Source organism: Colletotrichum aenigma (assembly GCF_013390185.1).
Source record: "Colletotrichum aenigma strain Cg56 chromosome Unknown KSG_Cg56_contig09, whole genome shotgun sequence".
NCBI classification, from domain to species: Eukaryota; Fungi; Ascomycota; class Sordariomycetes; order Glomerellales; family Glomerellaceae; genus Colletotrichum; species Colletotrichum aenigma.
This window is the reverse complement of record NW_023500915.1, coordinates 4,102,827-4,130,690: the sequence shown is the minus strand read 5'-3', so window position 1 is coordinate 4,130,690 and position 27,864 is coordinate 4,102,827. Positions and strand designations below refer to the sequence as shown.

The following is a 27,864-nucleotide window of genomic DNA, read 5'->3' as shown; positions in this document are numbered from 1 at the left end:
GACACAACACCACCGCCTACACAATGCCGTTACACCCACGAAACTTTCGCCCGCAAAGGCGCGACGCGCAGATATATACCCGGAAGCTGAACTGGTATTACCTTCCTTACGAGCTCCGAATCATGGTTCTGGGACACTTAGCTAACCACAACGTCCACAAGGCCGAGCGAGCATCGTGGCCCACCGTTTGCGCGGAATGGCGCGACTTTTTCGAGACCCGCGCCTTTGCGTGCCTCACGCTACAAAGGGTCGACGATATCCGTGACTTCGGGCGTCTCGGCCGCCATCTACGCGACAAGGTCAAGAGAGTCAGATTGCACGTCCCGCTGAATCGATACGACTGCACACGATGCGACGAGCCCGAGGACACGCAGGAAATCATAGCGAACAACATGGCGTTCAGCGGCCTGCTTCTCGCGCTGCTTAATATCTTGGCAAGCTGGCAACGAAGAGAAGATGGGGGACTTGCCCTCGAGATCAGCGCAGCGTCACCGAGCGATACACAACATTACCTTGCGTCGTTTCGGACTTCCCGGGAATTCTTAGACAATATCGTATGTCACTTTTATGAGAGACGCCCAATGAAGCCGCTGAACATACGGGGTGCCAAACAGAGGATACTTGGGAACCCACTCGACCTCTACACGGCCTCCGACCCCCACAGAGCGCATTTACCGGGGCTTAAAGTTGGGGATCGAAGGGCTTAGAGTGCCCGTAATCACCCAATTCATCGTCAACCGGGAGTCACGCCGTGCTCTGAGCGAAGGGGCAATTCAGCGTGTGTTTGAGTATCTTCCAAGCCTTAAGACTGTCACTTGGGAGCCGTGGAGCGGAACAGTCGCAGAGAGCCAGTGGCCTCGTGAGCTGGCTAACTTGTCGCTGCTCGCAAATCTGCCGGCCACGGTCCGAGGCTTGACCCTTTGGGAGTGTTGGCAAGAGCCGACAGACATCGGACATGAGCATGAAGATGCTTCACAAAGCAGACCTGCTGGCTGGCATGCGTTTCTCTGGAGGAGGAAAGAAGAGAGAACGCGGGAATTCAGTACTTCGCAACTCATGGCTGTGATTGCGGCAGAGAAGATGACGGGGCATCGCCGCATGGCCTTGACCGCGGCGTATGCTTGCCGCAACCTGTCTTCTTTTAACGCAGCCGGAATTATTGACGCAACGGCCTTCTTTCAAAATTTGGTGCTCCTGGCCGAAGCACAGCCGCGACTGACTTGGTGCAACCTCACAACTATTGCCTTGAAAACTCCACAGGTTTTGTGGCGCGACTCGAGAGAGGGGTTGTTCTGTGCGGCTAGGGATGCTGCCGCGCTTATGCCTCAGCTTCGGGTCATGGAGCTGTGGGATGTGACCGCGAATGCCGGGGCCGTGTTCCGCTTCAGAGTGCTTGAACTGGAGGCAGAGCTGGTGCTGGAGACGACGATAGGGGCTCAGCTGAGCGACAAGGTTCGTGAGCTTTGGGACGATCTGGCGTGGCAGCGGAGAGGGAAACAGATGATTGTAAGAGTACGAGTTCTCGGTCAAGATGCCGTGAGAGGATCACGGAAGGGCTTTTTTCAGCGTCTCCGGCTCCTTGATCCGCTTCAGATGAGGGAGTGGAACACCTATAGATTGTATTAAAGTGCATGAGATTGAACGAGATTAAGAGAGTGTATCATAGTGTGAGAGTACCTATGTTGGAGGATGAGAGTAACTTTGAGAAGGACAGAATACTAGAGAATGAGAGTTATAAGAGCATGGATAAACAAGAGTGTGACAATATATCATAGTATGAGACCTCCAAGAGTATCAGATTATGAAAGAGTCATTGAGAGTAGATACTATCAGTACATGAAAACACACATCGTACCGCCGCCGGTAGTTTCACACATAGCGGTACAAATCAAAGCATGGATTGAGAGCAGACCCGAGAATCGTGAGCTGGACGTCGTAGATGCAGCAGGTAGAGACAATCACAGATGAATCTCACTTAGTCACCGACCTGACCATACGGCGGTCAATCCCAGTGCCTGATGAAGCGACCATTCCGAATCGAATGGGTTGTCTCTCGCATCACGCTTGCGACGGCTCCATTCGCCGGCGTGCCTCTTGGGTTGAAGATCAGCACGTCAAACCAAGCTAGCAACTGCTAGTTTGTAAGTCTGCCTGGGGTTGACAGCGGCACCAAGAAACAGAACCTCGCACCGTGTCCATCAAGGAATTTTACAAAATAATGCAATATCAAGTGACCATGTCAAGTCGTGACGTCGTTAACCCAGCAAGGCAATCGATCCTTCATCGCAAGTCCATCAGACGTGAACCCCCAAAAGCGAGATGTGCCATCTCTTGCCCGGGCCGAAGATCAGAAGAAAGGAAAGACAGAGTCAGGGGCAGGAACAGACAATCTCCCGCCCATCAATGCCATGGACATTGGGGCCTGAGACATGTGCGTTTAAACCGATCTCGGGACGGACCCCCAATCATAGAGATGCGATTCACCCAAAATTCCACGGGGAGGAGGCGTCGAAATTGGGTTGTTTGCGCGCTAGCACCAGCAGGTAGCGGCGCGCCGTCCGTTGGGCGAGGTGATGCAAAGCAAGCCTCGACGTTGCGCCGTCCCGACTTACTGGCAGGTGTCAGATGCATGAAATCCAACTCAGACCGCATACGCGGTGGTACAGCAAAGCTGAAGTGAGTTGCAACCGGTTCTGATGGAGGTTAGTTTGGCTGAGGTGACCGCCCCGCGTGATGCGCCTCAACCCAACCTCTGCACCCTCCTGGCCTCTCCAGGCCACCTTAACCACTTGTCTGGGTGGCACACAGGGGAGCGGTCAGGCAGGTTGGGCGGGTCATGGGGCGTTGGGCGGGCTGGTACGTGGCTGCACTGGCGGCGGGAAGAAAACTCCGATTGGAAATGCAGTTGCAGCGGGAGGAATGGAGGAGAAATTTGGATGGTGATGTTAGGTCATGTTCCTCCAAGACAGTGTCTCTCGCGTAGTGATGGCGTCTTGTGGTACAGGCTTTCGGGTATGGATACTCGTACGAATGGGCTTCCCTGGATGAAAAGGACGAGGTGATGATTCGGCCAAGGGGCCAGGTGACGCCATGCTGGGCCCAGATCCAGTCTGGACAGTTCACTGTGCATGGAGGCGCGGAGACCATGGGGAGCTTCCCCGCTCTCTAGGCAAATAGCCCCCGACACGCCTGAAGCTTGCTTGCTTGGTGTTTGCTTCCCGAGCTTCTGATCATGGGGGCGGAGAGCTCGTAGTGGTGGTGGTCAGTGAGTGACAACGGCAATGACAAGAGAAACGAAAAAAGTCCGAGTAGTAGATAAAGGTCGCCAAGTCTCGCAGACTTCGGGATTGTTCGAGTGCTGTTGGGGATATCGTTGTTCTATCCGCGCCTCTTTTTCGCCTTCGATTGCGTGCTCCAGAGCCAAGACAGCAGGCAGCCAGCAGCTTCCCCGGATCTTCACTGGCGGCGCAGCTAGGTAGGGGGAAGGGGAAAAGAGAAAGACAGGAACCAGGCAAAGTCATAAAAAACGGGGGCCCTGAGGAAGACAGTGGTGATCCCTGTCAACGACGCATCTCTGATCAGTGATTCGGGGCGGCGACGGTGGGTGGTTGTGGTGCCTTGCTGCCATCATCCCGCGGGCCACTCTCTCGATCAATCAGGTTCTGGCTTGTGCGGTGATCCGGACCCCGTTCTGGGCTGCGTGCTTCCGCGGGCTTGCGTTTGCTCGCTTCCTTGCTTGCGTTTTGCGTTGCTTGGTTGCTCATCGCAGCTCGGCGTCAGCTTCCACGCCTCGTTGGAGTGGTTCCTGGCCGTCCCTCACCCACCGGATTCCCACCTTGGGACGGGTCCCCTGGGCTGATCTGCAGCACCCGGGCGAGGAGGGAGATTCCAGAATCCATTGCGGCAGCAGTAGCAGCGTCGTTCCCGCTCCCGTGCCGCCGCGGTCTAGGCATCGCGGCACGCAGGACGGAGCTGCGCGAGGGTGGGAAGAACAGCAAAGCGCCCGGGCTTGGACGGCAGGACGGCAGGACGGCACCGCGGCACGCTCGGGCGGTCTGCGCGGCCTTGGGATCGGACTGAAATCGTTGGGTTGAAGGTTATTTGTCGGCGGCGGCTCTGCAGCAATCATCGAGGGTGCAGCATTTCCAAGGAAACAAGAAACGCACAAGCCGACTGACTGCGCTCGCAGTGTGCTAGTGAAGGAAAGAAAGCGTTGAGTGTTGGCTGCCCGGCTGGGATTAAGGGTCCGGAGAGACAGACGGTGGACAGACAGCGTTTTGCAGTGGGTGGTGGGAGTGTTTCTCCTCGCATCGACTTTCCGCAGGTGCGCAGGGTGAATGCCTCCATCGGGACGGGCTCCAAGGTGCGTGTTTCCGATTCTGAAGGGTGGAAGTGAGTGGTGAAGGTGTGGATGGCGAAGATGAGGTGAAGCGAGGCGAGAGTGATGGGCGAATAGGGGGCCGAGGAAGCTGAAGCTCAGTCAATGCTAACCGAGGTGGCAGCCAGTTTCACCCAAGTCACGGATACCTGAGGGCGCTGCGACGTGCTGGGGGAGCATCGAGTACTCGTCTCTTGTTGTTCCGGGGGTGCCCAAAGTTCTGCTGATAAGGTATCCTCCGACTTGTCTTTTGGGAGAACTCTCAGACATCTGAATCTCGTGGGAGACGGCGGACGGACGTCGGGATACCGGACAATAACAACCAACGGCGAACGGCACCGATAGCTGCCTTGCTCGAGGTGCTAGGTAAGGTCGAACAAAGTGGAAGGCTTCGTCTGAGAACAATAGGCACCCAGCAACCAGTGGGCTTTGAACACCGCAGCAGCTTCTTTCGAAAGGTATTGTTAGTTGCAATTGTTCTTGTCTTCCAAGCTACTGCCTTAGGAAGACGCACGTAAAAGGGACAGAGAGACACCATCAAAAAGGTACGTAGGTACATCTCTCATTACGTCAGAAAGGTCTGGCCAGTCAATCCAAAGGAATCCAGTCAGGGAAAAGGGGGACCTGCGTCACCACCACCACCACCAATACCACCAAAAGAGAAAAAGAAACACAGACTGGACTGGACGTCGAAGTGGTGGTCTGGGGCTGGAAACGTCCCATATCCCCGGGGGGGCATGCCGCATGAGAAACGCGACACACTTTCGAACCCTCTTCGAAGGCTTCAATGCAACCCTTTCCCTTCCTTTCTCTCCCGTCGTCTCCTAGATCTTTTTCTTCCCTCTCAATCTTCCCTCCCGACCCATCACCTAACTTACCTCTGTAACAAGCATTGCATTGCACCTGTAGTATTGCCACGCCCGCCCCGACCATATTGCTACCTTACCTTATCTACCTGGGCACCTTCTTATTGCCATTGGGTTGCCGATAATTCTATTACTCAGTCTGAACATCATTGCTTAATACCCTTGGACAACCAGGACCCCTCCAGATTGATCTGCGCCCCGATAAACGCAGCTCCAACACGATCGAGGACGGACGAGACCAGGGGACCAAGCCAAGAAAGAAAGAGAGAAAAAAAAAGACACGAGGGTCTAAAGGAGGGTCTAAACACCACCTGTCGAGGGAGAGACGGACACAGCACACAACATCGGAGCTCTCACAGCTAAGCTTCCATCCGCCCACCACACCACACCTTTCTTAATAGTAGGGTACCTGGGCTATCGCTTGCCTCTCCCGCCATCCCACGGCGGATACCTTACCTCACCTCACCTACCTTAGGTACTACGGGCATTTGCTGCACACAGTACCGCTATCGCTACCTGGCGCTGCCGCTGCCACTACCACATCCCGCACCACCCTTTCTACCCCCCGTCCACGTCCCCTTAAACGCGACCAAACCCACGAGACAAAACTCCCGACCCGACGAAACCTCGACCCCTGGAATTTGGGGGGACGCTCCGCGCGACGCACACATTTTCTCCTCGAGATAAATCACCAGTAACCTAATTTTCCCTCCTTTCGAATCGACCGACGCCAATTGGCAATATATCGTTTTGTCACCACCAGATTCCCCCTCGACAGCCGCCATGGCTCTCCTCGACGCAACGACGCCGCCGGCGGGGGGCCCTACGCTCTTTGGCATCACCATGAAGCAGCTCTCCCTCATCACGGTATGCGATCCGATGCGATGCGCGCCCACCTCCCTCCCATTGCGCTTTTTCTCTCTCCTTCGGGTGACTGGTGCTGACAATGGCCTCGTCTTGTAGCTGACCTTCCAAAACTCGGCATTGATCTTGGTATGTATCCCCCTCCAGACAGGAACACGACACCAAGCTAACCGCATCTCTGCCAGATCATGCACTACTCCCGCATCATGCCCCCCGTGAGCGACCACCGATACTTCACTTCCACCGCCGTCTTCCTCAACGAGGTCATCAAGCTGTCCATCTGCTTGACCTGCTCCATCGCCGAGGTCTCCCGCACCCTGGCCCCCTCCACCCCCGCCACCGTCATCTTCGAGCAGATCTACAACCAAGTCTTCTCCGGCGACGGCTGGAAGCTCGCCATCCCCGCCACCCTCTACACGCTGCAAAACACCCTGCAGTATGTCGCCGTCGGTAATCTCGACGCCGTCCACTTCCAGGTGCTCTACCAGCTCAAGGTACGCCCTCGCCAGAGAGAGAGATTCTCTGCCCCCCGCAAACGTCATGACTCTCGCAAAGCTAACCCACCCGGCCCGCAGATCCTCACCACCGCCATCTTCTCCGTCACTATGCTCCGCCGCTCTCTCGGCATGAAGCGCTGGATCTCCCTCATCGTCCTGACTCTCGGCGTCTCCATCGTCTCCCTCCCCCAGCCCTCGGGGGCCCACTCCGGCGATGCAGTTCGCGGCAGCATCCTCCTCCACGATACCACCGACCACTTTTTCCCGCGCTCCGTCCACGAGCTCGGCCAAGCTGCAGAGGGCGCCGCCGAGGTTGCTCGCGAATTGACCAAGCGCGCCGCTGACGGTCTCGCTGGCGTCGGCGAGAATGTCGTCGGCAGCGTTATCGCGAAGCGCTCCGCCTCGTACCAGGGAATTCAGGAGGACCAGGACCTCGCCCCGCTGATGAACTACTCGATCGGTCTCTCCGCCGTCCTGGTCGCTGCCGTCGCATCAGGACTCGCAGGCGTGTACTTTGAGAAGATGCTCAAGGACTCGCCCACTCCCGCCACTGTCTGGACGCGCAACATTCAGCTGTCCTTCTACTCGCTCTTCCCCGCGCTTGCTGGTGTCATCTTCAAGGATGGCGAGGATATCGCCCGCCACGGCTTCTTCGAGGGCTACAATTGGGTTGTCTGGACCGCGATCGTGTTCCAGGCCGTCGGCGGCGTCCTGGCGTCGCTCTGCATCAATTACGCCGACAACATCGCCAAGAACTTTGCCGCGAGCATCAGCATCGTCATCAGCTTCCTGTTCAGCGTTTGGTTCTTCAACTTCGAGGTTAACTTCACTGTGAGTCTCCCCCTTGTCATCCTGCATCTTTACCCTCCCATATTGACGGCGCTAGTTCCTCGCCGGCACTGCCTTCGTTCTGGCCGCGACGTACCTCTACAGCATCCCCGACCGAAAGGGCCGCCCCCCACCAATCACTATCGCAAGCTACGAGAAGCCCATGGTCGATCCCGCCTACACGCCGCAGATCACGGACGAGGGAAAGCTGAACCTCGACCCTCTCGAGTCGGTGCGCAACATGGGTCTTTCGACGTCCAGGCCATCGTCGCCCATGCTGCACCACCACCGCGTCCCTTCAGCCAGGGGCAAAAACCGCGACGATTAATCTGGGGGATGTTTCCAATGTGTCACCGTGACTAGAACGAATATAAACCTCTGTTTTTAACGACTGGATTGTTGCGTTGGAAAGGCTGGAGTCCAGGGATGGATTTCGAAGATGGGAAGACGTGGGGGAAAGTAACAAAAAATGGTTTGGATAATAAAAGGATCGGAAAGGGGGGGCAAGAGGGTGGTTTGGTTCTGCTCCTCTTTTTTTTTTTTTTTGCGATTTTCCCCGGAATATCATGGGCATCTTGGGTCCCTGGAAATAGAGTCCGGCTTGCACTCGCACGCACACCACACTACAACCGCCATCACCACAACCACCACACACTCCACACCACAGTATCATCAACAGCGATACCCGGCTGAGCCTCAAGGCAGGCACAAAGTGCATTGTACATAGAACGAGCGCGGCTCCGCCAAACAGGGAGTTGGAGCCGCTGCCCTATTTGAAGTTTGTTTATATCTGCGAAAGAAGATGTTTCTTTGGAGCTGGGATTGATGTGTGGGTATACAGCGCTAGCCGCTCACAAATATAACCATGTTCTCTAGGTCTCGTGAGTGGTGTGTGTGTATTGGTCATGACAGGTGTGTTCCTGGGATAGGTGTGCAGCTCGCGTACCAGGCATGGTATCTGTCAATGTTTACGTTTGTCTGATTACACTGACTAGGACTCTTTCCACAGTATCATGAACTGATTCTCTCATACAGAATATGCCGAGTCTGGTAGTAGGAAACATGAAACCGTGACATAGCAGCGAAACCCTCCGAAAGCGAACGCGAACACGCAAAGAAACCTTTCAAATCTCAATGGCCTTTTCGGCCGTCACCACCGTCCCGGCAATCTCCTCGCAACTCGCCCAAACGAAAATGGTCTGGCCCGGCAGAGCCTCTTGCACCGGGAAAACCAGCTCCTTGGCGGACATCAATGCTCCAGCTCGCCCCCTCCAAAAGAACACGAGCTTACCGTCGGTCGTCTCTGCGGCCAGGTTCACCAAAGGCACTGAACCTTTCCATGTTGGCACCTCAGCGTTCGAACAGCCCAACACCACCCTCACGATAAGGCCCTGCTTGTGGTCTCTCTTGGGGATATCGAGATGGAGCACCAGCCGGGGAAAGTGACCCAGAGTGCGGACAATCTTCTGCCCAAAAGGAGGGTTCCGAGAGAGCAGCCGCTCAATGTGGAAGAACTCAAGCTTCGCAAGCTGGTGGACGGTCCTGATGCCGTGCTCGACAAGAACCTCAACCTTTTTCGGGCCGATGTCGGGGATCTGGAGCAGCTCTGTGGGCATGCCCTCCCAGCTGCCCGCGGCGACGGCACGCCAGAGCTCGAGGGTCCGGCGTAGCCCGGCGGCGTCCTTCCGCGCTCCCATGATGTCGGCACATGCGCGGAGGACGTGGCCGAGCGTCTTGACGATGCGGGGTTTCGTGGCGAGGAGGTCCTTGCGAGCGGCGAGGGGCAGACGGTCGCCGTAGTCGCGGCCGGCGGCCTCGCACTGGGCGACGAGGTAGACCTTGTGCCAGGGCTGGGCGAGGGTCTCGCGGACGGGCCAGCGGGTGGAGGGGTCGTTGTTGATGCGGGAGAAGGCGCCCTTCTCTTGGGGGTGGAAGGTGAAGGAGCGGAACTCGGTGGCGGAGGAGGCACAGCGGAGGATTTCCTCGGGGGAAGGCGCGCGGGGCAGGCGTGTGAGGGCGTGGATTGTTGGTGGTGAGAGCTTGTGACGGAGCATGATGGTGTGGTGCTCTGGAGAGAGTTGGACGGGGTGCTTGGGGGCGGGTTGGCTTGACGGAGGGGGGCCTTTGGCCTGCGAAGGCTGTGAGGCAGTTGGAGGAGGAGGAGGCATCGTTGTGTCGATGGTGAGGTGAATGAGAGCAAAAGGTGTAGCGGAAGACTGGGAGGAGATGATACTTCAGAGTGCGATGTTGATGGTGCTAAGAAGATGCTCCTTCCGTCCCCGTGACTTTGGCTCATGCTTTTCTGATGTTGATAGAAGCTAGGGCAGGTCCAGACAATGAGCAACTGCTCCTTCTTTCAAACTCATTTTGCATGTAGCGGGGGCGTACCTTCTCTTTAACCCCTACCAGAATCTTGGAAGTGGCTCAACGATGGACATGAGACAGGCAGGCAGGTGCCTTGACGAGAAAGGCAGTCCCCAAGGTCTGCTGTCATAAGAGCGGACTCCGACAAGGAGCAACACAGCATTGCGAACAATAGGAACGGCACCCATGCAATCCTTGGGGAGTCGTGATATTGAAGGACATGGGAATGATTGTGGATTATCTCACTGATGACTACGTGGTCCACGACTTTCGGCAGATCCACGCAGTCTCGACTTGGTCTGGATATCTATGCTGCTACTTGCAAACCGACATGGAATCCATCTTCTGTGGGCGACCGAAGATCTGTGAGCTCGCTTTTGAACCCTCGACGCGAATTTTAGGTCGTCGACTCAGTGTGGAAGAAGACCAAGAAGAAGAATGTGTCAAAGCCAGAATCTGAGCTGTCTTAGACAGCTCATTTTGCACGGCAACCAACGAGACAAACTTTACAGGCCCATCACCCCGTGTGAGGTCAGGTCAAGGTAGGCATAGCCACGGCATGTCAGCGGATGGTGGGGTTGAGATCGACTCGTCCCAACGTTAAGCTCAAGTCAATACGACGAGACACAGATCCTCGTCTATTGAGACGTAAACGCGGAGAAGGTTGTTTTTGCGCTTATCCATCACATCACGATGATCTTGGGGACTGGGTCGTTCCCGACTTCAGCTTGGTGTTCACGGTGTTTCGGCTGAAGGTCGTTAGCGGGGCTGTGGTCGGTACGGCTAAGGAACCGGGGCCCAGCGCAGGCGGGACTGGCCGGGGCTTGTGCCGGCACTTCAGTCCACGTCACAGTATCACCCCTGCCCTGCGCGGGGCGGCGGCGGCGTCGGCGTCGGGTGACACAGCTGTTGGCCTGAACTCAGTGTCGAACCAGACCTGACGCACAAGGGCAGTGGGGCCCGATGCTGGCACTGATGATCCTGGTCTTGTTCCTGACAAGAGGTGGACTTTCACTGGCTGCATGGCTCTGTTGAGGCGTTCAGGGGATGTCCCCCAAACTTGGCAAACCGGGAAGCGGCGGTTTCTGATTTCTGCAGAGCAGCAGAGTTGACGCGGCGCCATGTTGTGCACGCGTCTCTCTCAGCGAGGCTTGCGAGGTGGCTTGCGAGGTGCGAGGGCAGAGTCATGTGTGGCACCAGGCAGGCCGCGACCTTCATGAAGACACCGACGGTTGGACTTGACGTGTTCCACGTGTGCGACTACTTCCCGACGTCATACCAAGTGCTCTCTGAGATCCAGCAGAAGCTTGAATGAGAGTAACGAACCATCAGCCAATGATTGCCGAGAAGGAGGAAAGCTGGGTGCTTATGTCTCGGATGCAGCAGCAGGCGAAAGACAGCGGATAACAAACATGCACCAATCAAGGAGGTAAGGTACGCAACTGTCAGAACTTAAGTCAAGTGAGCTTTCGCTTCATCTTGACATCGGTATCGGTATCTGTGCAGTGCCTGTCGACGGCATGTGGGTGACATCCTCCCCGATCCACTGACAACTTGGAACCGAAGCTGACGGGAGTGTGCCTTCCCCGACCAGATTTCTTTTCCATATCCAGGTACCCCTGCCCCTGCTCCATGTAGCTCTTATCTCTTATCGCACCTCACCTTATCTGGTGTGGACATGAACAGGCAGGCACAGCCAGCACACCACACAGAGACAAACAGAGGCAGCCAAGACATGACGAGAGAGCATCTGCTCAACCAACACAAGACAGGAGCACAGCATGCGCCTGCCGCCGCCCACACTTACCTCCGAACGCCACCCAGACCGGGTGTGTGACATCGCTCTTTCCCCATCGGGGCCTGCGTCGCTGCCTAGAAAGGCACCTTCGCGATGGATGGCGATGGTGAGGAAGGCAGTGAGAGGGACAGACACCTTCTGCAGGTGATAACCAGCCCCTCCGTCTACCTACCTTAACTTACCTACCTTAGGTAGGTATAAAGACGTGGGCCGTCGTCCTCTGTCGTCCGCTGTCGTCCTCGTCGTCCAGCATCATCACCCCTCACCTCCACCATCGATCGTCTCTTCTGTTGTCTTTCCCGTCTTCTGCCTACTCATCCACAGCTATCTCACCTGAATAACCACCACTCAACGTCACAATGTCCCACGTCTGCTACGTCGTTCCCCCCTACCTCCTCCGTGGCATAGCCGACGCCCAGTGCAACGAGGATCATGTCAGAGACGCTGCTCGCCGTGCTCTCGAGCTCCGCGACCAGTGGACCGCCCGCCGTGCCGAGCGTATGGCGCTTCTTTGCACTCCCCGCGGCGCTCGCCACGCCCACGTCCCCATGGTCCCCCAGAGCATCGTCCCAGACTTTCTTCTGAAGCACATCGCCGACAACGAGGATGTCGACGAAGAGACGCGCGCCCACGCCCGCCGTGATCTCGAGCACATCCAAGGTGTCCAGCGTCAGTACCAGACCCAGCAGCAGCAGGGCGACCAAAAGGGCCTCTCCCAGGATCAGGATCCCGCGTCGTCGTCGTCCGTCTCCGCCCTCGCCGCCGCCGTCCCCGGAAAAGAGGACCCGAAGACTCCAAAGACGGAGAAGTTCTACAGAGCCATCTACGACGCCAAGAACACTGATAACGAGCAAGAACTTCCTGGCAGCGTCGTCCGTGTCGAGGGACAAAAAGAGACGAAGGACAAGGCCGTCAACGACGCCTATGACAACGTGGGCGAAGTCCTCAAGATGTACAGGGAGAAATTCGACTGGGTTTCCATCGACAACAAGAACATGAACGTCATCAGCTCCGTCCACTTTGGCAAGAAGTACGAGAACGCCTTCTGGGACCCCGAGCGCCTGCAGATGGTTTTTGGCGACGGCGGGGAGTTTCTGAATAACTTCACCGGCACTATCGATGGTAAGTCTCCTCTCCCCTGGTTAGACGACGACGACAACAACGACAACAAATGACGACGAAGGACGACGAAGGACAACAGAAGCTAACGGCAGCAGTCATCGGGCACGAATTGACCCACGCCGTGACCGAGCACACCAGCCCCCTGGACTACCAGGGCATGAGCGGCGCTCTAAATGAGCACGTCTCCGACGTATTCGGCATCATGGTGAAGCAGATCGTCGAGAAGGAGACCGCCGAGGATGCCGACTGGCTGATCGGCGAAGGCTGCATCATGCCTGGCGTCAAGGGGGTTGCTCTTCGGAGCATGAAGGAGCCCGGCACCGCCTACGACGACCCTCGTTTCGTAAGTGTTCCTCGTCCCCCGTCTCTGTCCCCCGTCTTCGCCCGTCTTCTTCGCCCGTCTTCTTCGTCCGCCTTCTTCGTCACCCGTCTTCGTCCTCCGTCTCCGTCTCTATTGGGTTTACTAACCGTCCTTAGGGCAAGGACCCCCAACCGAATAACTTCAAGGACTACGTCCCCACTTTCGAAGACAATGGCGGCGTTCATATATACTCCGGAATACCCAACAAGGCTTTTTACCTAGCCGCTAAGGGATTCGGGGGCTTCTCGTACGAGAAGGCGGGCCCCATCTGGTGGAAGACCATGCAGTCAGGTCGCATCCCGGCCCGTTGCACCTTCATCCAGTTCGCTGATGTGACTGTCGAGGTCGCAGAGGAGCTCTACGGCGATGAGGCTGGAAAAATCGTTCGCGGCGCCTGGAATGAGGTTGGGGTGACCAGAAAGGGCAACTAGGAGCCAAAGCCAGACCCAGGTTGCCCGCCCATGTGAGGGGATGGACGCATTCCACCTATAACCCTGGCCTGAGTTATCAGATAAACAATAGTCAGTATGAATAAGCCAAGGATGACCAAAGACACCGCCAGAGACAAGAGTGATAGTGACAGCGCCCACAAGGGACCATAACCAGAAGGGACCATAGCCAGAAGGGATCACGACCAGAAAAGCTACAGATAAGAGCAACATAACGAAACAGAAGTGATAACGACTAGAGGTGACGGCGGGTGGGTGTGACAAGCAGAGACGAGAGCCTGAAGTAGCAACGACTACAAGTGACAACGACCAGATAAAGTAATAACGATTATATAACAGCTAGAGACAAGAGAAACAGCGAGAAGCAGAAGTGAAAATGACCAGAAGTGGTGGCGACTAGGTGTTGGTTACTGGAAGTGATAATTATTGGCAGAGACAGAAGTGGTACATACAAGAGAGTAAAATTTAAACCAGAGACAGAGCTGGAAATGGAGAAAGGGAAAGGATAATAGAGCTGACAATGGCATCTGTTCTTCCAAAAGTCAAGCCAGCTTTTCTTGTTGATCCTTGACTCTGAATCTTCTCTATTGCCTCGTGATGAATGCAGTAGGCAACTGAGTATGTCAATCGGGGAGACCGGCGTTCACCCATTTCGCCGTCGGCGATTGTGGAGAGGAGAAAATCGCCGACATGATTCCCTGCAAAAGTTCCGGCGACTGGTGAAAAGAAAGCCAAGTCCTTTAGGGTCCATAAATTCCGAGCTTTGCATCAATCAACAAATGGGCTGCTGCCAGATTGCCATAATAAGCACGACTTGCCAAGAATTTCTTACACGGGTTCCAAGGCAGGCGTTGACACCAATGAGGCTGTATCAATCCAACACACGACACTGCCTGCAGGCACTCCCCTACTGTGAGACTCTCAAGACTCTCATTCCGGAGCAAGGAGGATTGAAAGTCGAGAATCGGATTCCCCAAAACTCCGATAGGGGTTCTGGTGTCCCTGCCTTGAGCCCCAAGGCTGAGCATCCGGGGACTCAGCTACGGGTTGCTGAAGACGCAAAGTAACTATGTATCCCGTCCGCCGTCCCGCGCGGGACATCTGACTCGTCTGCGGCTTGGCAGATCGTCTTGAAAGATCACCAGCATCTTTGTAGACTCGCATGCGTGTGTGACCTGGAAATAGCACCTTAGAGATCGCCTGGTAGCTTGGGATGCCGGCGCAGCTCACCTTGGCATCGTCAAGACGGAGCTTGCATGTTGAATTCCCATTAGCTTTTGTAGTATAATAGTATCGACATCACTTCATGGCTCTCAAGCATTTCTTCGTTGAATCAAGTCACATAAGTCTCACCTGATTCTTTTCATACAAACACCCAAAAGCTAGACATTACAAGGCAGCGAACACGATGACGAAGACAACGGCCAGAACGGCCAGAGTGATTCTCTTGCTCGTTCTCCTCATCCTTTTTGGAGGCGCCGCGACCGGCCTCACATTTGCGCCATGTTATGCCACGCTTTGCCCGGAAGACTTCTTAGCTTTCGAGTCGAGAATCCATATTGCGATATTCTACGGCATGCTCGGCGCCGTCAGCCTGCTTCTTCTACTGGGCTCATCATTTCGATCCGTGGAGAGATGTAGCAACCTCACTCTGATCTCTGCTCTCCCTCTAGTTCACAAAAGAGTTACTCTAGGTGGACTCATAGTTGTCGTTTGGATTGCCTGCGTCACAATGGCGACCACAGCAATGTGGCTGCCTGCGCACTGGCGATACTGGGGAGAGCGTACGGATCCGCTCAACTGGATGTCGGCCAAGATCGCCCTTACCGTCACGGGAGTCACTGGTCATTATGCCGACATACTCCTCGGCTTGTCCATCGTCCCGGTCTCGAGAAACAGTCTCCTCGGTCATGCTTTTGGGGTTCATCAGAGCACACTGCTATACGCGCACAAACTCGCCACGTACATGTGCACCCTTGCAGTCCTTGCCCACGGTGTAGGCTACGGTGTAAGTCCCACTCCTCCTGATACATCTTGTCATCACATCCCCTAACATACGATCAGATCTTCGCCTTGGATCCTAGCAAAGACGAAGATGAAGCAAAGCTGCAGCTGTTCAGCAACGGCAACCCGACAATGACCGAGCTAGAGAGCCAGGAACGGAGCGCGTGGTACCTAACGGTGACATACACGGGCGTGGGCACCTTCGTCTGCATGCTCATGATCGTCGCCACCGCGCTGCCCAGGATCCGGCGGCTGCACTACAACACCTTCTACAACGCCCACATCGTCTGCAGCATCGCCACGTTCGTCGGCGCGAGCATCCACGCCAGCTCGGACTTTTACCTCCTGCTCCCGGGGCTCTCTCTCTGGGTAGCCGACTGGGCCTGGCGGCTCTTCCGCGGGGAGGGCGGGTCGCTGCGCAAGCAAGTTGCCATCTTGGAGAACGCCGGCAGCGGTTGGTACCGCGTCTCGCTCGGGGCGCGGGCCAAGTTCGAGCTTGAATCGGCGTCGGAGGCGGAGAGCTCTGCGCCGGCGGCGGGGTGGCCGCTGTCTCTGTACTATCTGAGTGTACCGTCGGTCAGCAGGCTGCAGAGCCACGCGTTCACGGCCGCGGTGTCGAGCACCTCGCGGTCCGGACCGGTGTTCCTGTTCCGACGGTCGCAGGGCAAGAAGTCGCGGAAGGCGTCGGAAAAGGAGTGGACCTGGGCGATGGGCTCTCTGGTCGGCAGCGTCGGGCTCCAGCGGCAGCTCGATGTTCGGGTCGAGGGGCCGTATCAACCCACAGATACGGGGTTTGAGTCGGCTTCTCACATTATTTGCATCGTCGGCGGGACAGGCATCACTGGAGCGCATAGTCTTGCCCTCTGGTGGCTGAAGGCGAGGAGCACGGCAGGAGATACCAAGTTCAGTCTCGTGTGGACCGTACGCGAGCGCGAGTCTGTCAACGTTCAAGAATGGTTTGACCTCGTGAAGGCAGCGGAGTCTCAGACGAACATGACGGTCTCAGCGCATGTCAGCGCGGAGATGGGACGGCTGGATCCGCAAGCGTTTATCCACCAGGGCCTTGGCCTGGGAATGGCGACTGACGGACGTGAGAAGGGGGCAGTGTCTACTGGGACAGCTTGGGTGTACAGCTCTGGGCCTGGAGGCCTTCTCCAGGCTACTCAAAAAGCGTGCCAAGCTACAGACAAGGATATTCGTAGATTGGTCAGAGATCAGGCTCCTGTTTCTGTGAAGGACGTCAGTTGGTACATTGCCAAGTGGGAGGTTTAGGCCAGAGGCGCTGGCAGAATAGTTTTGCGGCAAGAATGGCATAGACACTGAGGGAGACCATTTTGATACAATATTTCCGACGAAAATAGGGAACCTTCGTAAAATAATCTATGTAGCAAGCAGAACGTGTAGCTCATCTATGGTTATTCGTCATTCGGGGTTCCATTAAGAGGGCTCTCGGGCCGTGGTGGGGCACTCACTCCGTGTCTCCAACATCGGCACCCTCCTTCGGCCCGAGCTGCCTAAACTGTTAGTAAACGACCCTCATCGTCTTGTCATGCCTAGTAAGGTCCAAGTGATTCAATCGGTCTGAAGCAAATGTAACTACGTCTTTCAGTCACAAACGCAAACATAAGCTTGCCGAAATATGGCTGTTGCTGCCAGGTAGTTTGCCGGCCCGAGACCTCGACTGAAGAAAGACCACTCACCTTGCCTCAGATCACAAAGCGACTGCGTGAAGACTTGCAAATGTTGGACATACGACCAACTTCAAACAACATCTGCCATACACTATGCTTTCTACCGTGAGGCGTGCTTCCGCTCCTCCACTACGGCGCTCCTTGGGGACCACCAGACACGGAAGCCGCAATGCATCAACATCTACACGGCCACCTACATGGTGGAGGCAGATAAGATCGTCAGCACCAGACAAGAACATCATCAGACTCATAAGTGGAGGTGCTGGCGTGGGAATCATTGGGTTGATGTTGGCGGGGCGGGCTGATTCAACGTCAACGGATGATCCTCGAGACTTGAGAGCGCTATCTACGGTGCCCTTAAGTAAGCTCTTCTCAGGATGGATGTAAGCTGTTCACTTTAGAAGGAGGCCTCTTCTTTGCGAGAACGAAAACCGAGCTGACCACATGAATCAGTGCGTTCGCATTTTGCTCCTGGCCAGGTTGGGTCAATGCAAGCGAGTCTCTCTACAGCGTCATGTCCAAGATACCCATTGTCTCCTCAATCACTCACACATTCGTCATGGGCACCTTCTTCAACCAGTTTCTCGGCGGAGAAACGACTGAGGAGTGTATTCCAAAGATCAAGGCACTTCGCCAAGAAAACATCGGCACTCTGCTCGGCTACAACATCGAAGCTGAGCTGGACGGCTCCAGCAAGGATACCGACCTGATCCTCGCCCAGACCCAGCATGTGTTCTCCTCCATCGAGGCGCAGGGGAGACTCGCCAGGGAGTTTTGGCCAGACACCGCCGCCACCGGAGGCGACAACAGATGTTGGGTCAGAATCAAGATCACCGGCCTTTTACCTCATCCTATTGCGCTGTACAACGGTTCTAAGGCAATTTTGGCTGCGAGAGGCGCAAGATGTTTGGATGAGGATGTACCGTATCCAGGTCTGCCCCACGACGGCGACTGGGACGCCGCTCTAAATGGCCAAGGCGTCACTCAAACTGACCGTGACCAGCTCCTCAGGCTCCGGGCCACCATGGAGGCCATCGCGGGCAAGGCACGAGATAACAACGTGCGCATCGTCATTGACGCGGAGCAGACCTGGTACCAGCCAGTCATTGATGCTCTCACGGACGAGCTGATGCAGAAATACAATGCCTTGGACGGCGGTCCAGCGACCTGTATCGCCTCGTTCCAAGCCTACCTGCGACGCTACCCGCAACTTCTTGACCAACAGATCCATCGCGCGGAGGAGAAGGGTTACAAGCTGCTCTTCAAGCAGGTAAGAGGGGCGTACATGGTGACCGAGGCAGAGAGATGGGAGAAGGAGGGTCACAAAGGGCCGGGTCCGGTATGGTCAACCAAGGAAGAGACAGATGCGAGCTACAACTACGGCATTGAGAAGGCGCTCTCGACTATTGGGGAACAAGCGCGCCAGACAGGGGCTTCTAGATTAGGGGCGGTCTTTGCCACGCACAACTCCATCAGCGTCGATCTCGGGATCCGATTGCTGGAGAATTACGGGCTGGCCAAGCGGCAGGAAGAGAGTGGGAAGCTCCTGCTTTCGAAGGAGGCAGCGGGAAGCATTGCTTTTGCTCAGTTATACGGTGACGATCAGAATCTCGAGAGTTGTTGAAGCAGCTGACTGACTTCTTTTTAGGAATGAAGGACGACCTCACGAATAAGATCACTGGATCTATTGAAGCGCCAGGAGGCTTCGCGCTGGTTGTCAAAGTGAGTCTTGATCTTTCAACCCATTACCCGCAAACTAACACAGTGATAAGTCCATGAGCTATGGCGACCTGCGCGAGTGTCTGCCCTTTCTCGCCAGGAGAGCGACGGAAAATAAGGCAGTTCTTGAGGGTAGAGGTGGTGCAGTGGCTGAGCGAATTCGACTCGGCCGTGAGATTCGCAGGCGACTTACTCCCCTGAATTAGCCCAGGGGCTGTCGCTCAGTTGGCTTTCCCATGGTATCAGAATAGACATTGACTTTCACTTTCACATACGATTGGGACAGATGGTTGTGCGTTGAAACCGGCAACTATATTCACAGAACCAGAGGCTTACAAGCCCCTGATGCCTTTGAAAGTATTTACATGAATTGTGTACTTCTCAGTACTCTGCAACCGCGGGCGGCCGGAAGAAAAAAAGCCGCCACGACGGAAGGCAGCAATAGCGCTCTTCTCATTACCCACTGCAGGGTTTCTTCTCTTACTAGACCACTTAGAAGGTGAGGGTCTGGCCAGCGGTGCCGACAACGGCAGCCTTGACCTTGGAGGAGCCGAGGAGGGTGTAGCTGTAGTCGGGCTTGGTGAAGGTGCCCTTGGGGGCGTCGTTGGTGGAGCCACCGAGGTCGACGTCGTTGACGACAGCGTAGCCAGTGGTCTTGGAGTCGAGGAAGGTGACGGCCCTCTTGGTGTCGGAGAAGACGGAGGACTCGATGAGGAGCTGGGCGCCCATGCGGGTGTTGACACCAGAGGTCTCGAGCTTCTCGGCGTAGTTGTTGAAGATGTGGACGTTACCGAAGCGGACGGAGGGGTTGCGGGAGCCGACGTTGGACCAGTGGTTGTTGGCGTAGGTGACGTAGAGCTTGCCGGTGTCCTCAGCAGAGTTGGAGTCGGAGTGACCGACGAGGGAGCCCTTGTAGTGGTCGTGGATGTAGGTGTTGGAGACGGTCACGGCCATGGAGGCGTGGGTGATGTCGAGCAGACCATCGTAGTAGTCCTTGCCGTTGTCCTTGTCGGAGGACAGGTCGCAGTGGTCAACCCAGACCTTGGATGAGGCCTGGATGCCGATGGCGTCACCGTTGTCGGCGAGGACCTTGGAGATCTTCATGTTGCGGATGATGACGTTCTCCTGCTTGTTGATGTACAGACCGACACCGGTCAGGGAGGAGCCAGCAGCACCGATGATGGACTTGTTGGAGGTGACCTTGACCTTGGTGGCACCGGAAATGGCGCCCTTGACGACGATGACGGCCTTGTCGTCAGAGGTGGCGGCAGCGGTGAACTGGGCCAGGGTGGAGACGGTGGTGGTGGTACCGCCGGAGCCACCGGTGGTGCCGGCACCGTAGCCAACATCGCAAGCGTCGGTGATGGCAGCACGCTTGCCGACGGTGCGGGGGTCGACGGCGGCGCCGTCACGGACGGTAGGGGTGGGGGTGGCGCTGGCAACGGAAGCCAGGAGGGCCAGGGAAGAGGCGATGCCGGAGAACTTCATCTTGACTGTTTCGAGCTTGGTGGTGTTGGCTGATTTGTGGTAGGTGGTTTTCGTAAGAAAAAAGAGTGTGTTGACGGTCTACGTCGAACGAAGGTATGCAGTGAGGGTTGTTTGAGGTAGGGAATGAATGCAAAGAGCGCGAGAGCTGAAAGACTGAAGAAGTGAAGCGGGATGGAGAGCAAGAGAAGGACTGGTATGAAGTCGGATGGGACGAGGCTCTTAAGTATTTCTCGCCATCAACACGCAAGGGAGCTCTTGGCTAAGCTTCTCGTGCCAAGAGCCAAGACCTCTTCTGTAGAAGCTTGGGTACACACACCCGCTCTCTTTCTCTGCAGCGAAGGGAGGGCGTCTGCTTGGCCAGCGGCTTGCTTGCGTACGCGTGCTCTCCTTGGGTCTTGGCCCAGGATCATGGTGGTGCCAAGCGGAACCATACCGAGAGGAGGCTCTTTGGGGCCATTTGCGCAAATGCAACGCTATCTTGGCACTTGCGTACGTCTTGGGCCTGGACAGGGCGGGCAAATGATGGTGATCCTTGACGGGGAAGGGATTCGAAGGGGATGCCAAGACAGACTTGCACGTCACATTGAGATGATGGCGGTACACGACATGGCGTCACGGTGAGAAGAATGGGTTGTGCATGCACCCAGGCACCATGGAAGGCGGAGGTTGTGAAGGGAAAGGATGTGCTTGTGAATGGCACGGTGGGAACGAAGCGGTTCCCGGGCCCCGATCTGGCTGAATCGCACGAATGAGGAGGCGGGCTCGGGATGGAGTGGACGGGCATGTGGTACGAGGGAGTGGTGGTTCGTTTGTTTAGGGGAAACGAGGCCAGGAGGTGTTTGTCGATATTGATCAGGCAGGCTAAGCCAGTAAGAGCGAGTTGACGTTTGGAAACGGACCAGGGGGGGGGGATGATGGAAGTGGGTGCGAAATGAAGTCAGGGGATGAGTGATGGGATGGCACAGAGACATGGGGTTTCTTACCCACCCCAAAGAACGGCCGCATGGGTTCGAGATGGGCTGAGCAAGGGTCTCTTTTGACGAAGAAGGTTTTTTTTTCTGCTCACTGTCAAGCGGCAATAGGGGGCGGCTCGGGGAAAGGCCCAGCACCATGGGTGGAGGTATCATGGATTCATGACGGCGACTGGAGCCTCACGACTCACATCGGATGAAGGCGAATTCGCTAGCCGAAAGGCCTCCCCGGGCCCCTGGGCTGTTCTAGACGACAGGGCGTTATTAGCAGCGAGCCAATAGTGCAAATATTGTGCGGGCTGGAAGACCGAGAAGGGGAACAAAGCCATATTGCATTATTGCGTACTTGGGCCGAAAACCAACTCGACTTCACCGGGGTTCTCAAGGCGACTCGCTCCCACTTACCGCGGGGTCCAACACCAGAGTGTCCGTACACTGGTAGCGTAGTGTATCCGTACAGAAATAGCTGTCGGTTACCAATATCGAGTGCTACGCCGTCGTCTAACTGGACCTGGGGCTCCAGTCTAGCAGAATCGGGAAGCTGGGTCTCCTGGTCGTGGCCGTTTGCGTTGGTGGCCGTCCCTGTTCGGAGGAGGTTCCGGGCGATGGTCCGGGGTGGAACGGTCGAGGGTCGGGGGCCAGGGCACCGAACGGGAATGGACGGGTGGGGCCCATGCTCCCGGCGTATATTAAATTTAAAATCAGGTAGAGTTGTGGGGGCAAGGATCTGTCTCGGATAAGGTATTTTCTCCGTCACTAACATGGACTTGTGGCGAGTCGTGCTGCCTTTGGTACCCTTTCTCTGTACTGCCAGCGAATAGACGCTGCCCTTTGAGCGCATTGCGCTGCTTTCATTGCTGTGATTTCTCTAGTCCGAGAGATGTGGGCATCTTGCTTCCTTCTCCGTGGAGATTCAGCTTCAGGTTGTCGCACCAGTATGCGCCTCGATGCGGGATTGATTGCAGATGTCACCCGCGCACCACCACCACCGCCGCCCAGATGTCAGCCAACACGCCAACACGCCAACACTCTCGGCGGCTACGGTACACGAGTACATACACGAGTGTACTCGGGTGTCTGCTTCTCCTTTTGTCTGCCCAAGCCTCTGCATGCAGCGGCCGACGACGACGACGAAATCGTGGAGTCGAGGTGGAGACTTACGGGATTTCAGGAGAATTTTCACACATTCTCCGCCTGCGCCAACTCGGTGAAAATAGGTCCCAAAAGAAATTCATCAACTGCCGGACCTAACGACCCTTCTTTCTGGGTGCACACTAACGAGCATTTGGACGACAGGTGCTGTATCCGTATCGGGGAGCACGGAGCCTGCCTCCGCAGCCCCGGCTCCGATACTTTTCGCTCCCAGCTGAGGAGCTGTCAATTGAGTTCAGGACCTTGCTCCGCATGTCAGGTACCTGGCGCTGTGTATATTGTATATGTCTCTGCTCGGCTGTTTCCCAGGTACCTCTCCTCGCCCGACCGACCTCGGTCTCCTTTACCGCGTGGACTCCGCGGAAGGCAAAGACACTGCTCATTGGCGGCGTTACACGAAATATTGGCCATGAATTTGCAGGGTCGGAAATTAGGAGGCGAATCGCATATTGTCAGGCACGACGCGACCGCCATTTGGTACCAACAACCAGCGCAGTCTCGAAACTCGAATTCACTTGGCGGGAGAAGGGTACTTGGCAGGCTGGCAGGTTGGGCAACATTTGGCACCACCCTCTTTCTCTTGGTTAATATGGAAGCCGGCACATTAAGGTCTTGTCCTTTGTCTTTTTCCCTGCGTCTTGTTTCTGGGGAAGAGGAAGCATGTCATCCCATTGCCGGCGCCTACCATAGCTTAATCCCGTAGCGCTCAACCTTGATGATCTTAGGACGCTCGTTAATGTTGTAACAGAACGTCTCGCCACGAGTAGAAGGTTTTTTTTGTCGTCGGTACGTATCCGAGAGATGTTCCCTGACGGCGGTCCTCCTTACGACGGGAGAGCGCCCATATGATGTCCTCTCCCTCGGTCTCAGCCCACCCACACACTTCCAAGTTCGATACCTCACTCCACTATCCAGGGGAACATTGGACGGCCGACGTGATCTGATTATGCTCGGTTGCCTCCTTGGCTCTTCTTTTGGGGATATTGGCGAACACACATGACCACGTCCGCAGACTCCGTACGTGTAGAGCGAGCAAATTTGCCCACCAATCCCTACAACTGTCGGACATTTCTCAATCGCCGAGGTATTCTTTGCAGAAGAAGCTTGGTTTGTGTGTGATTCATGAAACATCCAAATTGTGCATCTGGCGACTAAGCTAAGGTAATGGAACGTGCCCCTCTTAATTATTTTTCATTATCATATTATGCCCCCAACCAGTTCATATCCGTTTCCATGCGCCGCCCTGCACAAACATGCTCTAGCCGCCGTGCTACACGTGTACAACGCATTGCCATTCGGCGGAAAAACTAACGTGCGCAATTAACCTCACGCTCCCGTCGGCTCCTACAGTGCTCTACCACTGGACCCCACATCCACGACACACCACACCCTCTCGTTCTGAGCCCCAAAATGCAGTGATACCATCGCCAACTCTTGCATCCTTCAACACTGACGTTCTGGTTGCTTTTCAACGACTGTCGTTGAATGATCGAGGTGCCAAGCCTCAATGCCAAGACGGATATCTCGGTGGGCTGGGCGGTTTCGAGCCACCCTGGGTTCCCAAGGGCCAAGACACGTTCGAGCTGATCAGTTCTTGGCCCTCTTTTGACAGCCCAGCGTGCCAATCCTGCTGTGTAGATTGTGAAGGGGACAAAGGAGAAAAAAAAAAAAAAAAAGGCTGGGCCACGAGGTCCCGCCAAGCCATCCAAGGATCCTCCCGAATGGCAGGCTGCACGTTCCTGGGCGCCAAGGAACCAGCAACACCAACCCATCCCCAACGGGCGCCACCCTTTTGCAATAATTTTGGAATATTGGAGATTGAGATCACGAACCTCAAGGATGACGGGGCCTGGCTGCGACACTCGGGTCTCCACCAGAGGGCGGAATTCGAAATCCAGGAACGGCGGGCAGACATGGACACGCCGGTGGCGGAGGGCGCCATGCGTATGTGGGATGCGGCCAGCGGGCAGATGGTCTCCCCGGGGACTCGTCATCGTCCACATCTCGTTTTCGCCATTGTTGACGGGTGGGAAATTTGTCGACGCCCGTCGTTGATGCAGGTTTGCCTGACTTCCTCTCCTCACCGCTGCTCACAACTTGTTCTCGTGACGGCCGATCACAGCCTCAAAGAAGCAAGCTTGCCGCAGGGTTCCTGTTAGAGAAACCGTGGCTGTAAGTTGTCACTCGGTGTCGAGATGCGTCCAATATTCTCCACAGGCCGAATGAAATTACTTCGTCTAGTTCATGCATCCCGTCGCCGCAGCGGCGGCAGCGTCGCTCATCTCGCCGGAATCTCTCCCTCCGGCGCACCACGCGGCTTCGGTTTCTCCGCATCGGTGTCGGTCATCGTCCACGAGGTCTCCTGCCCGCCCGCGACGCTGTCGTCCCCGGCACCACCACCACTCGGCACGTCGATGAACCGAGACTGGCGAGCCTCCTCCTCGATCTGCGCGCGCTCCTCCATGGTCAGGTCGCTCTTCGCCTGCCCGATCTGGACGAACGTGTACAGCGCCAGCGCGACGCCCGCGACGCCGACGGCCAGCCAGAAGGCCGTCTTGTAGCTCTGCTTCGTGCCCAGGTGGCTCGTCTGGCCGACGGCGACGTCGCCGATGCCGAGGAAGAAGGAGATGCCGAGGAACAGCAGGCTGTTGATGAGCGCGCCCGCCGTGCCCTGCCTGTACGCGGGCAGGTTCGTCGTGATGAAGACGTTGCTGACGGTGTAGGTGATGTCGATGCCGATGGTGCCGCAGATCATGGACGGGAAGACGTAGGCCCAGTAGTTGGGGTTGTCGGGCATGATGGCGAAGAGCAGCACGCTGAGCAGGTTGCCCGTGCCCGAGATGGCGAGCAGCACGCGGCCCGGCAGGAGGTGCAGCGTGAAGCCGCCGACGGTGCCGATGACGAGGCCGCCGAGGATCATGGGGACGTACCAGACGGCGGTCAGCAGCGGCGACATGTGCAGGACGGTCTCGATGTAGAAGCTGGAGTAGAAGAGGAAGAGGCCGAAGGTGCCGTATGCGAAGAAGAGGGCGAAGGCCAGCGTCTTCATGGACTTGGGGGCGAACAGGTCGGCCGGGAGGAGAGGGTTCGACACCACCTTGGCCTCGACGTACCACGCTCCGACGAGGAAGGCGACTCCCAGAACCAAGGTGACGATGATTTGAGGGCTGGCCCATCCCTGAGGCGCGTGTGAGCTGTCCGTGATGGCGTACACCAGTAGCAGCAGACCAGGCACGATGGTCGCAACACCCCACCAGTCCATGCCAATCTCCTGGCGCTTCTCACGTAGGTCGTTGGGGATAGTCAGGAACGACACGGCGGTGATGATGCCGAGCACGATGCTGCCGAGCCAGAAGTACGCACGCCAGTTGAGGAATTGGCCCGCGACGCCGCCGATGAGGATACCGAAGAAGAAGCCGATGGGGGCGAAGGCGCCGTACAGCGCAAAGACAAGGTTCTTGCGCGGGCCGGGACGGTAGATCTTGCCAAGGAGCATGATGCCGGCCGGGAGGTACGCGGCGGAGCCGAGGCCCTGGAGGGCTCGGCAGAAGATCAGCATGAGGTAGTTGTTGCTGAAGGCGGCGATGAGGCACCACACGAAGAACCAGGCCAGGCCGATGTTGAAGACAAAGTACCCGCCGTACATGTCGCCCAGCCTGCCGAGCGGCAGCAGGAAGGCGCCGGTGACGAGCGAGAAGACGCTCGAGGGCCATGTCTGCGAGGCGGCCGGGATGTCGAGCTCCTTGGCGAGTGGAGGCAGGATGATGTGGAAACCACTGACGAAGTACTCCTACGGCGGGAACGTCAGAGTCTAGATCTAGCCCGAGTGGGCGTGATTGGGACCGCCGTGAAGGAAGGAGACTTACCGCCATCAACATGGATCCCAGCAGGGAGAAACAAAAGCCGATTTCGGACCATTGGGACTTGAAGACGGCCGGGCGCTGTCGGCCGAGAAGCTCGACGTCGAAGGAGGTTGCGCTTCTGCGGTCGCCGGGGCCGGTGGCATCCCGCTCGGTATCGTCGTGCCGGGACATCGGTACTTTCACGCCGGAAGAGGGGGTTCGTCTGTTCGGCTATGCAGTTGCGGGTATGTATGTCGTCTAATCTAGTGACGTGATTGCAAGTGCAATTGGGGAACGATGATTAGGTTAGGTCATGTATGTATACAGTTTTCTTGACAGCATGAAAAGAGTCAAAGTCGCATCCATTACAAGAAGAGCGAAATCCATTACGGGACCAAGCAATGGCTAAATATTGGGCAGGCTGGCGGCAGGCCATCGAGGTCCCGAGTCACTGATGCAAAGAATTTCTAATCGGCCGCCATTGATGTGGAGAACAAAGGGGATTCGCGACCAACGGGCCACGGCTTAGAACCCGCCCCAACACACGGGCCGGATGGGGACTGGGGGCGACGGGATCCTAGGCCACCAACAAAGCGGTCTCCGGAGACTGCGAGACTGCGCAGATAGTAGAGCTTCGTGAGGCACGACGGCGGTGGCTGCTTGCTGCTGCTGCTGCTGGGTGGGCATGGTTTGCGCCTTGGCTTCCGTTCTGGGCGAAGGGCGTCATCTGTCAACCTCGAGGTGCTGTTGGAGGCGGCACGTGTAAGAGAGTTCAGACATGTTTGCTTGGAAACACGGGTAGACAGGATAGCCCAGCGTTGTGTGGAATCTGTGACGATGGAGTGGTAATCGAGGACACACGGATATGCTCACGCGATGAGAGCCAGTTTATCGCATATTTTGCCTCCTTTGGGCGTCACGGTGCTGGATATTACAACCTCGATGACACAACTAGCGAGATCCGGGGCAATCTGGCGCCTGCCGAGCTGTGACGCCAGGGTCTTTTTTGCTGGTCCTCATGGACGTTCGAGAACGAGCGTTCGCTTTGGAAACATCCGATGGAATCATGGAAACACAGAAACTTCAGAGTTGGTGGCAGACAATGGAGAATGCGCCTCTTTGGTTGGCTGTTGGTTGGACTGGTGGGGCTGCCCAAATGCCGAACTGGGCCTAGCTCCTCTGTTCTTGCGATCTGATTCGCCAGAAGAAGAGGCCAAGAGGAAAGAAAAACGTGACTGCAACGAATCATTGGAACCCAAGACTTGAACCGTGCGTCATCTTGCTCAACCTTCGAGAAGAAAGAGCGGGTCTCACATGCACGCTGTGCTGCTGGATTTCCCCTTTGGGCCTAGAGCAACTGCCACTCGGCCGGGGCCAGCAGGACGTGCCCCGCGCTCTTTTCCGCCGGTGCGGTGTCATCGGCCGCCGAACCAAGCGTCTGCCCGCCGTCACTCTATCGCTCTGCCATCC

The 27,864-nt window shown here is 56.4% G+C and overlaps 7 protein-coding genes across 7 annotated transcripts; 4 read left to right on the top strand and 3 right to left on the bottom strand.

Annotated features, from left to right (window-relative positions):
• Positions 1–23: 23 nt before the first annotated feature.
• CGCA056_v013797 (uncharacterized protein) lies at positions 24–1,626 on the top strand (the record flags this gene model as incomplete). Its single annotated transcript, XM_037329039.1, has 2 exons — positions 24–554; positions 688–1,626. The coding sequence occupies 2 exons, from the start codon at positions 24–26 to the stop codon at positions 1,624–1,626; spliced, it is 1,470 nt and encodes a 489-aa protein (XP_037173074.1).
• Positions 1,627–6,027: 4,401 nt separating this feature from the next.
• On the top strand, positions 6,028–7,761 carry gms1-0 (UDP-galactose transporter; the record flags this gene model as incomplete). The annotated part of the gene is made up of 5 exons (XM_037329038.1): positions 6,028–6,111; positions 6,208–6,237; positions 6,294–6,602; positions 6,684–7,436; positions 7,492–7,761. 5 exons carry the CDS (start codon positions 6,028–6,030, stop codon positions 7,759–7,761), a joined length of 1,446 nt encoding a protein of 481 aa, XP_037173075.1.
• Positions 7,762–8,557: 796 nt separating this feature from the next.
• On the bottom strand, positions 8,558–9,601 carry HFM1 (ATP-dependent DNA helicase MER3; the record flags this gene model as incomplete). Its single annotated transcript, XM_037329037.1, has 1 exon — positions 8,558–9,601. One exon carries the CDS (start codon positions 9,599–9,601, stop codon positions 8,558–8,560), a length of 1,044 nt encoding a protein of 347 aa, XP_037173076.1.
• A 2,353-nt stretch (positions 9,602–11,954) lies between these two features.
• On the top strand, positions 11,955–13,509 carry prtS (Protease PrtS; the record flags this gene model as incomplete). The annotated part of the gene is made up of 3 exons (XM_037329036.1): positions 11,955–12,717; positions 12,813–13,060; positions 13,195–13,509. 3 exons carry the CDS (start codon positions 11,955–11,957, stop codon positions 13,507–13,509), a joined length of 1,326 nt encoding a protein of 441 aa, XP_037173611.1.
• A 1,750-nt stretch (positions 13,510–15,259) lies between these two features.
• Positions 15,260–16,803, top strand: FRO1 (putative ferric reduction oxidase 1; the record flags this gene model as incomplete). Its single annotated transcript, XM_037329035.1, has 2 exons — positions 15,260–15,535; positions 15,592–16,803. The coding sequence occupies 2 exons, from the start codon at positions 15,260–15,262 to the stop codon at positions 16,801–16,803; spliced, it is 1,488 nt and encodes a 495-aa protein (XP_037173078.1).
• Positions 16,804–19,433: 2,630 nt separating this feature from the next.
• PLB (Pectate lyase B) lies at positions 19,434–20,429 on the bottom strand (the record flags this gene model as incomplete). Its single annotated transcript, XM_037329034.1, has 1 exon — positions 19,434–20,429. One exon carries the CDS (start codon positions 20,427–20,429, stop codon positions 19,434–19,436), a length of 996 nt encoding a protein of 331 aa, XP_037173079.1.
• Positions 20,430–24,830: 4,401 nt separating this feature from the next.
• Positions 24,831–26,586, bottom strand: terJ-2 (Efflux pump terJ; the record flags this gene model as incomplete). Its single annotated transcript, XM_037329033.1, has 2 exons — positions 24,831–26,342; positions 26,419–26,586. The coding sequence occupies 2 exons, from the start codon at positions 26,584–26,586 to the stop codon at positions 24,831–24,833; spliced, it is 1,680 nt and encodes a 559-aa protein (XP_037173080.1).
• Between the last annotated feature and the right edge of the window lie 1,278 nt (positions 26,587–27,864).